The sequence below is a fragment of the Psammomys obesus genome, unplaced genomic scaffold, assembly GCF_907164565.1.
Source record: "Psammomys obesus unplaced genomic scaffold, mPsaObe1.curated_primary_1811, whole genome shotgun sequence".
Lineage (NCBI taxonomy): Eukaryota > Metazoa > Chordata > Mammalia > Rodentia > Muridae > Psammomys > Psammomys obesus.
In genome coordinates, this window is record NW_026585504.1 from 9,513,395 (window position 1) to 9,529,651 (window position 16,257).

The following is a 16,257-nucleotide window of genomic DNA, read 5'->3' on the forward strand; positions in this document are numbered from 1 at the left end:
ACCCAGCTACCTCTCAGTAAATAGCTGCTGAATGACAGAATGAATGAATAACACAAATTCTTTCCTTTGGTAGAAGATGCCACTGTTCTAGAAACCATTCAGCATTTAGTAGGCGTTTCAGTATTAACTGACAATACTGGCAACCTGAGTAGGACTGACAAAACAAAAAGGCTCTGGACTAAAATAAAATTTCAAACTTACTAAGTAATAATGTTGGCTATTCTATCTAGGGAAATGAGGAGGAGGAGCTAATATAAAATATCATCTGCTAACTGTCCTTACTGAGACAGGTCAAGATGCTCAAACTACAAAGAATGGAAACAAATGGAATGTGAGGCATTCATTTGCCTACGTATTAGTATGCTAGTGAACACATGTTGAGAAATAAAAGAATCAAAAAGTATTTCCCAATTTAAGTTTCTCATGTATTATCTTTGTAATTTTTCTACCCATTCTATAATTTATTTTTAAATGTAACTTAAAAAAATTTAATTATACTAAATTAATTTTAGTAAAATCAAATGTTCCTGTATAAATGGAAAAAAAAACACCACCATATCCAATATATAAAGGCCAAGTCTAAAAATAAAACAGGTAAATTATATTGTAGTCATACAAGGAAATGAACAGAGCAGTGAGAATGAACACACCACACTTACACACCCCAATGGAAATGACTATCAAAACATAGGATGAATGGAAGAACAGTCATTTCCACGCTAGGGAGGCCATGTGGGAGGCCAAGTGTGAGGATCACAAATTCAAGGCAGCCTGTTAACAAGGCAAGATCCTGCCTCTTATTATCTAAACACACAGTGACCTACCCTGGACTGATAGCTTCTTCAGGAACGCTGAGAGAATCTATGATACAGGAATGCTGATAATCCTGTATTCTTCGAGCATCCATGATGATCAAGCTGATGTTTTTATCCATCATCATTGTATATAGCTCCTTTGCTGTGATCGCTCCTTGGAATTGAGAGACACAGTAGTAAACAACAAGAAACGGACAGCTGTATGTGCTGGCATATTAGCAAACATGGAAGAGCAAAGTGTACTTGCCATCCCACAGTATCATTTTTACCATTCACATGAAAACTACATAATTCATGTTAACATTTACTAAGAGACAAGTTCCATGCCTTGTTCATACACAGGCTGTACATGCAGCTGTGTGTCTAGTTGTGCTCAGCTCTGCGTTTGACTCCACTGTGCCTCCTCTTGCCCAATTAAAAACTTCATGTCAATGTCACAATTGTATCTGGTGCTCCACTACGAGTCTCAAAGAAAGAAAATTAAATATGTCTTATTAAGACAGAAACATTTCACACACAAAAATGCATGGTTAATAAAGTCAGAAGGGCTGGTGATGTCACCCAGTTGGCAGAGTACTCATCCAGCACCCATGAGGCTCTGGGTTCAGTCCCCAGCAACTGCGTGAGCTGAGCATGGTGGAGTACTTGCATTAAAGGCCATCCCTTACTACATACAAATTCCAAGGCCAGTCTTGGGTAGGTAAGTTGCTAGCATAAACAAATGAGTCTCAAAGGGTTCTAATTTATCTTTTCTAATTCTTTTTCGTATCTCCCTATTGAATATTTAGATTTCCAATTATTTATTTAATTGGATTGAGTGTGCAACTTGGCAAAAACAAACAAAGCTATGTTGCTATTTTTTGTCAGCTTTATCACCTGAAGTGAAAGATCATGGAACTTTAGATCCAGAAAGCTGTTTCTCCAAGTATGAGAAACGTCTTAGCAACAGCTGCTAAAAGTACTTTCCTTCCTCTCAAAACATCAAGATCATTTAGATAATGAACAGACTAAGGCTGAGAACAGCTACCAAAGGATAAACATGATGAGCTACAAAAGAATGAGTGATGGAGACTAATCTTAGGATCACCAACAACAGCTTCTACAAAGGTACCTTACACTACACTTAGTTTATTTTTTAAATTATTGTACAATATATGCTCAGTATATAATTGCTTTGGTGTTACATATAATTATGCTTAATGGAAACCATTTCTGAAAAAGAAAAAACTCTCTAGTAGATGAAGTTAACTTCCTAAGTCTTGTTGGTAAGTCAAGTATTTGTCACTAGATCAATATCGCCTGTGGAAACATACAAATTACAGGTTGAGATTTTCCCCCAGGGGGTAAGTGCACCTGCTAAATAATTAAGCCTTACAACCTAGAGTCACAAATAATAACAGCTAATAACCCTTAAGTTTATGATGGATTCTCAAAGTTCAATATGTTTAGCTGAAATTAACTATCAATATTGTCAACTTGACAGGATCTAAGATCACCTTGGAGACAAACTTCAGGCCTGTCTGAGGGGTTATCTCGTCTTGATTAGGTTAGCTGAGGTAACCACCTTAACTATGGGTGGCAAGGTTCCATGGGCTGAAGTCCTGTCTGGGTGAAAAGGAGAAACTCGCTGAGTGCTAGCATTCACCCTCTTCGCCTTCCTGACTGCAGGTGCCACATGCCCAGCTGCCTCAAGCTCCAGGGACCAAGACTTCCCCGCTGTGATAGACTGCAGCCATAAGCCAAATAAACCCTTCCTTTCTTTCTTCCTTCCTGCCTTAAGTTGCTTTTATCAAGAATTATTTTATCATAGCAACAGGAAAAGAAAATAATGCAACCCCACTTTACAGATGGGGAAAACAACGTAGTGTTAAGTATCATATTCAAGATACTGACAGCAGCTTCTGGGAGTCCATCTTCTCACACACTATGCTTTGCTTAACTATTGCGTCTAGAAAAAGAAACTGCACATTACCACATTTTATTACTCCAGGCTAAAATAAAGCATTAAATGTTCTCTTAATAAGTCAACAAAGAACTTAAGGTATTTTCAATACCCTTGAGAGTATAGGAAAATACAAATTTAAAAGAGATCAGACAAAGTGCTGAGACTCTCACTGTTTCAAACTGGTTTATCCCAATTAAAAGAAACTTGAAAGGACATCTTTTCTCACATACCTTTCTCTGCAGTTGCACCTTTTTCACTCTTCTCACCATTAATCTAGATCATAGAAGAAAAGAGTTTAAATTTCACAGGGAAAAAAAGGCTAAAAGGTAGTATTTCGTTGCAATGGAAAACTAGAAAATGCAGTGTGCCAAGTAATGGCATTTATAACAATATACATAAAAGGACCTAACTCAGCAGTACAGCACTTGCATGCTTTTCCAGTGCAGCCAGGGCTAGGTTCAACAATGGCAACACCCTCCACCCTAAGGAATTCACACACATTCAATAATGGCTCTACGAGGCAGCAGCTAAAATAACCAGGAGCACTCTCAAATTTTCTTAAGCAAGTGCCAGACATAATTTAAAATTAGTACCGAATTAGAAAGGACTTTTTACAATAAAACAGCATTTCCAGCTCTTCTAGTCAGTATCTTCTACCATAAAATTAAAGGAAAATCAAGTACTATACCACACTACTTACACTTTACACCATCTAACCAAGCAACATGACATAAGCCTGTAAGATGCTAGCTCATTTTACAGATGGGAAAACTGAGGACCCATGTGGACCTATGGATCAAAGTTAGTTACATGCTTGTAAGTGAACACTTGTACAAACTATGTTTACCACCTGGTTCCTACTATGATACCACATGAAATAGCATCATCTGCAAAGATTCTGATCATGAACAACTTGCACCTGCCCTGACACTAAAGGAAATAGAAGGAAAACCTGCAGGCTGTGGGGGAGAAAGTGTGGTTTACTTTCTTTATTCAGTCAAGGGCATGGTATGAACATTCAGAGGAAGAGAATCTCAAAGGGAAACTGTTTTAGAGCCTTAGATATAACAACAAAAAGATAGTTCATTGTTTTGCATCATGATTCAACAAACCAACTTGAAAACCAATCACAGTAAGACAAGTAGGGAAGTCTGAACAGACTGAACCCCAGGTGACACTAAGGAGCTACTAAGTTTGCAGGATGAAGTACAGGACTACAGTTAGGAGATGTATAACTAAGTGTTTAGCAATAAACTAGCAGAGTAGAGTTGGCTTTCAAACACTCAAGCAAAAGAAAAAGTGTAGAAGACAAGGTATCACAAATGTTAAAATAGAGGGCTGGAGATGCAGCTCAGTTGGTCTTTCGCTTGCCTAGTACCCCATCAACTGGGCATGGTTATGCAGGCTATCATCCTAGAATGTGGGAGGTTAAGACAAGAGGAGCAGGAATTCAAGATCAGCCTTGGCTACATAGTTGAGTCTGGGCTAGCCTGAGCTATAAGAGACCCTGTCTCAAATTAAAAAAGAGTGACTGACCACTTTGGAAAAGGCAACAAAATAAAAAAAATTCCTTCCATACCACTCTTTAAAGTCCTGTTGTTTGCTCATGGCAGATGCCTGACCTGTTGACACACACCTCCCTACGTTAGTGGTTTTGCCTCACACTGTGAATCCCAACAACAGAAGATCAGATTGCTTCACCTTTTCAGAGTGCCCAGCCCAGTGAAAGGTCTTCCAAATGAAAACAGTAATCCATACACAAGTGACAGAGGAACACTACCAATGACTAAGGAATACACAAGAGATCAGAGGAAGCAAAACACAAAGTGTCCAAGGATTTCAACAATTCAAAAGAAATCTCCATTTTAGGAAGAGTGATTTCTGAGCAAGTAAAGGAAGGGGCACAGTGACAGCTGGCAGAGACTGAGTCACTGTGGCTTTTGATGAAGAGATCTTGTTTATGCGCTAAAAAGACTAAATGAAATGCAGAGAGGGACAGATACACAAAGGGACCACAGGAATAGAAGAAAGAAGAAATGAGTGGATGAAAGTGAACAAAACTCCAGAAACAAAAACTGTTTGGGACCAAATAAAGCAGCAAACAAAGTCCTTCTCTCTCTCTCTCTATTTTTTTATTCTTGGTTTTCAAGTCAGGGTTTCTCTGTGTGACCCCGGCTGTCTGGAACTCACTCGAAGAAACTGAGAACCACCTGCCTCTTTTGGGATTACAGGTTTGCACCACCACGCCTAGGCCAAGTCCATCTCTTCATGTAGATTTCACTATGAGGAAAATGAAACCTCACATCATGTTTTAAGGCCTTCATTTGGCCAACCTGAGTCAAAGAGTGTTAGGTAAGATTTGCACAGGCCAAGAACTTAGATGGAAGGATCAGAATCAAATGCTTCCTCTCACCCCACCCTCACTCAGCTTACGGTGACTGCTAAAACTATATCCAACGGCCAGAACAATGCAGCTATGGAAGCTTACAGAAGACCTGGAACTAACTGCAGCTGGGATGTTTGATTCAAAATCTGACCAAGCACAGAAAACATTATTACTGTTGCCTCAAAGAACTTTACAGTGGCACCTCAACTCCTCACAGGCAAGAAATGGGGCAAACAGGACCAGTATTTACACAATAAACTTCAAATACCCTTTGGGTTTTGCTTTTGGAATCCAATACACTTTCCAAAGAGCGTTTGGCCACTGCACCACTGTCCTCTCTTCCCATCTCCTGCCTTTTCTGTTGTTGCAGCTGCTCTTCCTCTCGTCTGTCCTTTTCTTCAAGTTTTTTCCGAACTTCAGCCTCTTCATATCTAGTTGAAAGAAGATTCTTATTAACATGACAGAGTATAGTTAAGGGAGCTCATGTTTCATATACTTAGCATCCTGCCTTGGGTATACTTTAGGCTTTTAACTTGCCCCTTCCAACAAAATAGAATTCTGCTAGACTTGCCATACAAACCACACACATCTGCCCTCAGAGGCTGTCTATATGCTTACTTTAAACTGCACGAAATCCTTGAAAATAAATGTTATGTTCTCTTTATTAATGTTTTTCTTGCTTTTCACTTCAACCTTTTAATCACATCTGCTGTAATTTTCTTTTAAAACACAAACTCTTGATTCTCTCTGCAACAGAAATTGTCCCAATATCTCAACTGTATTGATGATTTAGATAAAAATGTTTAAACAAGTATTTAAGAAAGGTATTACCCCCACCAAGTGGAGAATTATTAGCAAAGTCAAAAAGTGATTGTCTTTAAAAAAAAAAAAATGACTTCACTCAAAGTTCTAATTTGCTAAAAGTTAAACAAGCTACGGTGACTACAATCTGCAGATATCCAAGGTATTTGGAACTATTCCTTACGGGATTACTAAGCGGTACTGTTTGGAATGTATGCTATCTGCAACCTTGCTTCCCCTGTCACTAGCAATAACCGCAATACCTGCTGGTTCTGAATTTTAAGAGGATGGGGGTAGAAGAAGACAGAGACAGTGAGGGGGAGGAAGGCAAGGGAGAGAGAAGAAAACAGAATGGAGGGAGAAAAGAGTAATAAATAATTGACTCAGGTTGGTTAGTAAAGACTGACTCAAAACTCTGACATGCATATACTGTCTGTCCTCCACAACTTACTGTATATGGAGGACACATGCCTCCATTCAGCAACAGCTCTGAACAGCCAGCAACAAGGAGCAGGCAGGGGAAGGACTGGGAAGGGAAGGACGTCTGTCAAGTTCTCTAATTTGATGGTTTCATTCCTAAGGTCAGGACTTTATGTGCTAGAACCCTAAGTATGGAAAGCCAGAGTTCTAGTCTCTTTGCATAAAGTTGTCCAAGTCTCTAGCAGACACGTGAACTAAGTAAGAATAGAGAAAACACTGAGAAACCAGGTAACTTTAAAACATTTTAGATGCTGGCTGCCTCAGGCAACATAGTGTATAAAATCCAACACCCCGCAAGTTCACCACTATCCCCAAACAAAATACCCCAACACTCTTCAAAGGAATAAAAGAAGAGGCTGAGCGTCCATAGACCACCATGTCCAAAGCTAATCAACACAGCAAGAAAATGAGATATCCAAAGATAAAGGGCCAAAAATGCAAACTAAGATAAGCCTAGATGACAAATTCAAACCAAGCCATCACAGCAGCTAACCAACTCTGTCCAAGGATGAAAAATGGTTTGTAGTGACTGAACATATAAGACACCTCTGCAAAGAAGCAGGTACTATAAAGCAGCCAAATAGAAATTCTGGAATGAAAATGTATTGAAAAACTCATCTGAAAATTGGAGGTGATGGGAACACCTAAAGAGCAATAAAATTTTTTCAATATAATATGAGAATGTTTCAAAAGGTAATGAACACAGCCTCAGATGATAGAGTTCCTGAACAAAACAAAAGGCCTGTCACAGGTATAACCAGAGTGCCAATAAGAGAACGAAACAGGATAAAAAATATTTAAAAAAGTAATAGCCCAAACTCCCCAAATTTGATAACACACATAGATTTATAGATGCGGAGTCCAGTGAATCCCAATCAAGAAAATCAAAGAAAACCACTAGTGGTAACATCACAGTCAGACTGCGACTGAAGAGAAGACGTCAAGCCAGCGAAAAGGACACACGGCATACAGTCAATTAACAGGAGGACCAACTGGCATCAATTTCCACATCAGAATCAACGGAGGAGGGCAGGGCATGGGCTCACACACCTTTAATGGCAGCACTCCAGAGGAAAAGGCAAGCAGACCTCTGTGAATTTCAGGCCAGCCTGGTCCACATACAGTGTTCCAGGCTAGCCAGCACTACCAAGGAGGACAAAAGATAAAACAAATAAACACAACTATAAAACCCTGTCAACTCACAATCATGAGTCTTATGAAAATATTCTTTAAGAATAAAGACAAGACACAGCAAGATGAATCAGTTGACAGAGGAGTCTGCCACCAAGCTTTGGTAATGGAATCTGACCCCTGATCTTCATGTAGTGGACAGAGAGAATCACTCCTGAGAGCCCCTCCGGCCACTCCACCACAAGCTGTGGCATAAGGACACATGCTCACACCAAAACAAGCAAACAATCAAATGAAAAACAGGAGTTAAAATAAAAGTATTTCTAGATAAGAAAAGCAAAGAACTTCTTCCTAACAGTGGACTCCCAGAAAAGCTAGTGAAATTCTCAAGAGCACAGGGAGTCAGGCAAAAATTTGTACCTTGAAGTAACAAAGAATACCAGAAACAGGAAGAAAAAGTAGGTAGAGAAAGGAGTATTTTTTCCCCTCTTACTTTCTTTAAAGCACACATACTACACAATTAGACCTGAACAGAAGGAATATATCAATGAGACAGAGATTGTCAGGATGAATAAAAAGTATAATATAATTATATTGCATGAGCTAGAAGTAATGAAGGAAAAGATGTAAGGCGGATTGATCTCAAAGGACAGAGATTATTCCCAGATAAAAGACACATAAGGAATTTATAATAACCATAAATGTGTAAATTCGTAAAAACAGAACTTCAAAATATACAAAAGCTCAACAAAATACAGGGAGAAATTAAAAAAAAATATTTTAGAGATTTTTAATACTCTGTCATAACAGTTAAGAACCAAACTCTTCCAAAATAAACACCCATGAAACAAAAGCCCAAAACAAACCACCTCCAATAACAGAAAGTGCAGCTAAGCCAAACCTGGAAATGCAGGTCTTTAACCTCAGCTATTTGAGAGGCTGAGGCAGGAGAATGGAAAATTCAAGGCCAGCCTGGGCAACTCATGACTCTTTCTTTCTCTCTCTCTCTGTGTATGTGTGAGAAAGAGAGAAATACAGAGAGAGAGAGAGAATCTCATGTTAGAGCATTTGCCTAGCACAAGGCCCTCGGTTCAACAAAGCATGGAGACCTAAATGACAGAGTACATGGTGTGAATAAGGTCCATGCCAACTCTAACACCAACCCCCTCACCTTCCCTACCCTATCACTGTTGCTGAAATTGCATTCCATTATGAGGTCAGTACATGCTGTGAATTTTGTTTAGAAGGGGGCTTAGGCGGTGATCACAGTTAGAAACCAATGAAGTGAAATACATCTTAATAGCTTTATAAGAGGCCAGAAGAGACAAATAACACCTGTGTCTTCACTGTGATGTAATGCAGTCAAGGAGGCCCTTGCTTTAGGCTGCATCATGTTGTTTAACCTTCAACCTCAATAAACCTCTTTAAATATAAAAAAGATAGCCTGTCTCAAGTATTTTGTTGCAGTAATGAAAAACAGACAAACCACACAGTCACTGCACTATCTTTTCAAGTATACACTGCACCAACTGGCCAAGGTAAGACTGTATGTAGAACCATACACAAATATGGTATCTCAGATGTTCAAGCCTGGCCAGTGTGTCACTGTCAATTCCTGCTGTGTGTCTTCCTGCATACTTCCATGCTTCCCGTCATGACAATAATGGACTAACTGTAAGCCAGCCCTAATTAAATGTTTTCCTTTATAAAAATCACTGTGGTCACAGTGTGTCTTCACAGCACTAAGACACTAAGACTCTGAGCTACCCTGATCATGGACTGTAACCTGAAAGCCAAATGAGCCCTTTTCTCCCAAAGTTGCTTTTGGTCATTATGGTGGTCTGAAGAGGTATGACCCCAGACTCATGCGTCTGTACGCTTGCCCATTAGCAGGTAATGTACTATTAGCACGTATGGCCATATTGGAGGAGGTGTGGCCTTGTTGGAGGAAGTGTATCAACATGAAGGTTGGCTTTGGGGTCATATATGCTCAAGCTATTCCCTGTGATGTAGCTCTCTCAGCTCCTCCAGCACCGTGTCCGCCTACATGCTGCCATGCCTCCCGTCATGATAATAATGGACTAAACCTTGAAACTGTAAGCCAGCCCCAATTAAATGTTTTCTTTTATAAGGAAAAAAAGGGGGGGGGAGCAAGTATCTCTAGCTCTGATGACATTAAAATAAAAATCAGTAAGATACCCAGAAAAATCTTGTATTTGAAAATAAAACCACCATACTTCTAAACACTCATGATGGGTCAAAGGACAAACTAAGAAAATAGTTAAAAATAAATGACATAGCTAGATTAGAAAAACAAATGTATTCTTAGATGTATAAAAATCAGTATGTTAGCTGACATACTAGCATCTAAGAAGCAAAGGGAGCATGCTGTAGGTCCCAGGGGAAACCTGATTTATTTGGCAAATTCAAGGCCAGCCAGGACTACCCAGCAAGACCACTGTCTTTAACGACAGCAAACACTTGTTCTCCCTGTTTCATGTGCCAGCATCTATTTCTACTATTACAAATAGAAACGAAAGCCTCAGGAAAACGTACAAAACTGTACAAGTATTTAACGTACTTCCTTCAATATACACCATTAGAGGGCCATAGAGGAAGGCGTCACAGCCCAAGGCTGCTTCTACTATTAATAACAACAGCAACAGGTTATACTTGCTGAGACTCTGCTCCCGACACTAATCCACCAGAACAAGTCTACCTTAAGAAAACCTTCTTCTCTGCTGTGCTCAAATATTCTCAACAAGAGTGACTTACGGAAGAAAGGGCTTATTCTGGCTCAAAATTCCAACAGTAAGGAAGTCACAGTGAGAAACCGCTAGTCACAATATGCCGACAATGGAACGGAGAGATGAATGTGAGCTCCTTTTTCTACTTACACAGCCCAGGATCCCAGCCAGGAAACGGCTTCCAGTCTCCTTTTACCTCAATGCAATCAAAACAGGTGTGCCCAGAGGCCTATATCCCAGGTGTGAAAGTTGTTTTCTTTCTTCAAAAGATGAATATATAGCTTGGGCTGAGCCCAGAGTATTTCTATCTAACTATCCTTAGGTCTAGGCCTGGACACTTCTAACCTCCATACAATCTAATCGTCTGCAAGCCTGGACCTTGAAGGCTTCAGCTTCCAGCCTCTGACTGCAAACCTAGGCCTAGAACGTTTTTAGCCTCCAAGACTTACTACTAAGTCTACCCTTTCTACTTTCTAGTTCTTTCTGGCTCAAAACTTTTCTCCAAGATTAAAAGTGGCTTCTCTCTGCTTTTTACCTTTCACACTTTTTCTGCTTGGAAAAACTGCCTCTGAACCTCAAGAACCGAACTGTACTGTACTCCCCAACTCTACTTTTTATATTTATCATGTACATTGTCTGCATGTATGGCTACAAGACACAAGAGGGCACCAGATCTCAATATAGATGGTTGTGAGCTACGGTGTGGTTGCTGGGAATTGAACTCAGGACCTTGGGAAGTGCTCTCAATCTCTAAGCCATCTCTCTAGCCCCTCTGTGCTGCTCTTAAGTAGCTTCTCTTTCCTGCCTGTTCTCATGAGAGTTGGGTATAGCCTATCTCTGACTCATTCTGTCAAATCTTTCTCTGATTTATCACTTTGTCTGTCCCTCAATTATGTCATTGTTTGGGATTAAAGGTGTGTTATGTCTATATTCCACCAGAGCTATTAAAAGTGTATACTAAAGGTGTGTCTGCATTCCAGCTGGATCACAAAGACCTAGGTCTTTGGATGTGATCCCTTGCCAGAGTAGTCAAAAATTCCATTATAGTAGGTAATTGTAGATTCTGTGAACTGATAATTAACTGTAATCACCACAGATAGTTATTTTTATCTCAATTATAGATGAGGAACACACTCAGAGAAAGACTACGTAATTTGACTAATAGCTCACAACAGTGAGTAGAAGAACTGAGACTCAAACTCAGGGAGCCTGGCTCTATACTATACTGAAACAGTACGGGAACTGTCGGTCCTGAGAAGTAAGTATGGTCAAAGGCTAAGAAGCAGCTCAGTTGTAGAGTGCTTGCCTAGTATGTGCAGAGCCCTAGCTTCACTCCCCAGCACTACCAAAACAAAATAGTCAAGCTCAGTTTAATTTGAAAGTAGAAATGAAGAAATTTCAAGATTCACTTTCCTGTAGTCATCTGCATCTTATTATATCTGCCATTTGTCCCACAACTACAGTGGAATTTCATAGGTCTCATACCGTTTGTACTTTGGGTATGAAGTGAGATCAAGGCTTGCCATTCATCTGGCACTGATTTCTCGTTCCTCTACCTACCTGTCTATTCCTTTTTGTGGGGTTTCTATTCCTTTTGACTTGGTCAATCGAACTCAAGATCACCCATAGCATGGATGTAAAAGAAATGAGTAGGTGAACAAACGTTTTTGACAAGTCTCACCTAGTACAAGACAATATTGAGGCTTGTTTTCTAGGAGTTTTTCTACTGTTTTATGAACCTAAAAATTTTGTCTGCCCTAGCAGTAGGTAGATTTTACTGCAAAACTGGATTACTGGGAATAACTTAGCAGAAAATAAACCCTGAAGAGTCTAAAACGTAAAGCTTAAAGCTATGATCCTTCCCAAACTCTGGCCAGCACCCCAATGCGTTCTCATATTGGGAGTCTGACAAAAGGGAAATCCTAACAGCAAAAAGAATTGCAAAAGGGAAGCGCTGACCGACTAGAAAATCCTGTGTTGAGCATCAAAGGAAGAAGCTAAAAGATGTGGGGCAGCAAGAGAAAGACAAACTGAAAAGGTTCTCCTTAATTAGCTGCAAGTAGCCTACAGGACAAGGACACGCCAGAACACACTGAAGAACCTTAAAATTAGAAGGCTCCAGAGGAAATTCTTTACCAGGAACCTTATTAAGCTGAACAGCCATTCTATCACTGTATAAAAAAACATTCTTACTAATGCATCGGTGGCAAGTTATTTCCTCAAAGTGATAAGAGAGGAGGAGGAACTGGGTTTTATCTGCCTATCCAACCCCTTTTTCTGGGACTCTAATACCTTTCAACTTAATCCAATTAAGTCTAAGATCATCTGTAACATAGATGTAAAAGAAATAGGTAATAAAATAAAGGTATTTGACAAGATTTAGCTAAGAGCAGGTGAGAAGGAAGAGGAGGAGGTAGTCAGCTAAGTACCACCAAAGAGAAGGGGAAAGAAAAATGCCAACTCATTGCAGAGACATGTTTGCTTAAAGCATTTGCTTTTGCAAAGTTCTGATGCTGTGCACTACAAAAAGTTTCTCTTCATTGAACACATTTCACAGAGAAATGCAGATAAAAATATGTAGTCAACAGCCGTGACCAACTTGCCCTGTAAGTTTTCATAAGACTTATAATTAAGGTCCTGGCAGTAACCAGATAAAAAGGAAAACTTTTAAAGTTATATTACAATCTTTCACGTGGATACGACATATGTAAATCACCACATATTTATTAATTTTCCTTCTGACGAATTCAGCAAGCACAGATTTTCCACTTTTTACTACAAAAGCAATAGGGTATACACAGTAACTCAACATTGGAAATAAAAAATTTAGCCAGGCAGTGGTGGTGCGCACTTTGATCCCAGCACTGGGGAGGCACAGGCAGGAGGATCTCTGAGTTTGAGCCAGCCTGCGCTACAGACTGAGTTTCAGAACACTGACGAGTACACAGAGAAACCCTCTCGAAAAACAAAAAACAAAAACAAAACAAAGAAAATTTATCAATATTTCAACCATCCAGGCTCAATTACCTTTGTTGTTTTTTAAAAAAAATTATGTTTCAGAAGCTGAGGTTGTAAACACTTCCTGGCTGGCAGGAAGTCTAGCCTGTTCTCTCCCCTGCTCAGTGATTGGCGGTAAGATGCTTTATTGGCACATCAAGGGGACACACACACACATTATTATTATTATTATTATTCCTGTATGTGTGTGTCTGTCACATGTACGCAAGTAAATACTCAGGCCAAAGAGAGCATCAGATCCCCTAGAGCTGAAGTTATAGGTATTTGCAAGCTACCCAGGTATTGGGACCCAAACTCAAAGCTCTCTGAAAGAGCAGCAAGTGCTCTTCAACAAATGTAGCCCTCATTTGTAATCATTTCACAAACTGGTAAGGCAGTCATGGTAATTACTGGAATTAGACTGTTCTTTTGGGTTTTTTTGTTGTTTTGGTTTTTTTGAGATATGTTTTTCTGTGTTATGTTAGCCTTATCTGTCCTAGACTCGATTTGTAGATGAGGCTGGCCTCGAACTCAGAGATCTGCCTTCCTCTGACTCCCTGAGTGCTAAGATTACAGGCATGTGCCACCATGCCTGGCAATTAGATTGTCCTTTAGCATATGTAATTTCTGTGACTGCAGGAAGATTAAAACTAAGAGTAAATACTTTATTTCTGTATGATTATTCCCAACAGGAGTTTCTAATACAACATGGAATATATGAAAATTAAAATTCCTTTTTACTGTTGTCAAAAATTTAACAAATACTGTAATATATGAAAAACTGGACGGGTTCTAATGTAAAATGTGTTATCTTAACAGCCTAAAATTTTCATGAAGGCTATTAACAATAACCCATCAATATGGACAATATAGCAAATGATTTTTATTTTGGTATTTCAGTTACCATATTATTTGTTTCTAGGAAATGGAGTATTATAAGTATGGCTAGATATATATAAGCAAATATATAAACAGTTCAGCTTTTAATTTGCATTCTTTTACAGAACTTATAGTAATGTCAGTACCTCAATTTAAGGCTCTCAGAGAGTCTTTCAGCTTCTTCAACAGCTTTTTTGATGTTTGCAGGGCCAAGTATTGAAAGATAATAATCCTAAAAATATATAAAAAACATGCCACACTGTTAGTATGGGGCACAGTTACAGCACTGATGTTATATAAAACACTAAAACTGTGGTGCCTACAGAAAAGAAAGTTTACATGAAAGCAGAAGTGTTTGTTTTTAACTTGCAACCTATATAAATGAACAATTTATTGTCCAAATGTCACAAAAGTATCTTTATAACATCAGAATGCACAAAACCCACTGTATAATACATTTACTTAAGATGACAGTAAGTATAAACACTATTCTTACTAATTATAAATAAATGCTGAAGAGGAGACTTTTGGACAGCAAATCAATTTTTTTCTTACATATATGCAATGCACTAAGTTCCTTTTCTCCAGTCTCAAAAGGAATAAAGCAGATTATGCAAAGATGCATAGCTTGGGATTGACTAACTGACTTATGTGTTTACTTATTTGCTGAGACCGGGGCTCAGTATGTATTTCAAGCTGGCTTAGAATCTAGGAAGGATCCTCATCCTTGACTCCCAAGAGGATTATAGGTCTGTTCCTCTATGACAGGCCATGTTTACTGTATTAAATAGAGATATTTCTGCTTCTATCTGTAATAGTTCCATGCCAACTAGAGCCAAGATACTTTTGGCACACAAAACAAATTTTATCCTTGAGGAAATCATGACTTTCTAAAATCAAATGGCAGAAATAATAACATAATCTAACTCAAAAAAGTTTTGAAATGGAAAGCTACTAAATGAAGTGTTTTTGTTTTTTTTTAAAGTAACTACTTCAAAAGGTTACACATTATGGTCAGTGAGATTTTGCAATCAAGGCTTATTGAATCTAAGCCATTACATGTCACTATGACTTTGTAAACAGAACCCGTAAGCACAGTTCATCCCCAACAGTAGTAGTAATAGTAATAATGATGACAATAAAAACGTGAGAGAGAGAGAGAAGGAAGGAAGGAAGGAAGGAAGGAAGGAAGGAAGGAAGGAAGGAAAGAAAGAAAGAAAGAAAGAAAGAAAGAAAGAAAGAAAGAAAGAAGGCAGTAAGATGGACCATGAAGAGAAAAGGACTCATCTGCAGCATGAGAAGTGGTCAAGAGTAGTGATAGCAAAAAAAATCTGTTGTAATAATTATCACATATCTACATACCAATCTAAACTAAAAGAAAGTATTGACTGTTTACTTTCTAATGCTTAACTATGTCAGAAAGCCCTTCACCAAATAATATCAATAAAGGTGCAGTTTGCTCAAAATTGGATCAACTGAACATCAGAGAGTACTAGTGCAATATGTCTGTAAAGGTATAATGGGATCATTGTTGCAAACTTCTTACAGAAGCAAAACCAAAAATGTTCTCATTTGTTTCATTTTCAGCAACTCAGTTAAAAAAGCTAGTCTAACTGGGCACAGTGGCGCACACCTGTGGTCCCGCACTACAGGCAGAGGCAGGCAAAATCTATGAGTTCAAGGTCGGCCTGGTCTACAGACAGAGCTCCAGGATAGCTAAGCTTATGCAGAGAAACCCTGTCTCAAAAAAAATAAAGCAAAAACCTAGCCTAAGAGGCTGCTTTATGTTACTTAAATGCTTTAAGATAGATAGATAGATAGATAGATAGATAGATAGATAGATAGATAGATGATAGATAGATAAGCAAGCTGCTGTGTTTGGAAATAAGTATTACAAACCATGAGACAACAGGCCTCTCTTGTGAGTGAGGTTTCCTAGAGACCGCTACTAGCACAAACACTGTCAACAATATGACAAGTGGTAGTATAGAGAAGTAAGAACTGATTCCCACTCCACTAAAAACTCTTTACAGGTGTGCCAGTACAACTTCCTATTTTTCTCAGATTGCCCACTGA

General features: G+C 38.9%; 1 protein-coding gene across 1 annotated transcript in view; it reads right to left on the minus strand.

Moving 5' to 3' along the window:
- Usp8 (ubiquitin specific peptidase 8) overlaps window positions 1-16,257 on the minus strand; it is a 53,804-nt gene that overhangs the window by 22,449 nt on the left and 15,098 nt on the right. Inside the window, exons 4-7 of the mRNA XM_055619326.1 lie at window positions 14,328-14,413; window positions 5,415-5,577; window positions 2,991-3,033; window positions 825-969 (exon numbers count right to left, since the gene is read on the minus strand). Of these exons, the coding sequence (XP_055475301.1) occupies window positions 825-969; window positions 2,991-3,033; window positions 5,415-5,577; window positions 14,328-14,413 (437 nt within the window). The remainder of the gene's footprint in view (window positions 1-824; window positions 970-2,990; window positions 3,034-5,414; window positions 5,578-14,327; window positions 14,414-16,257) is intronic.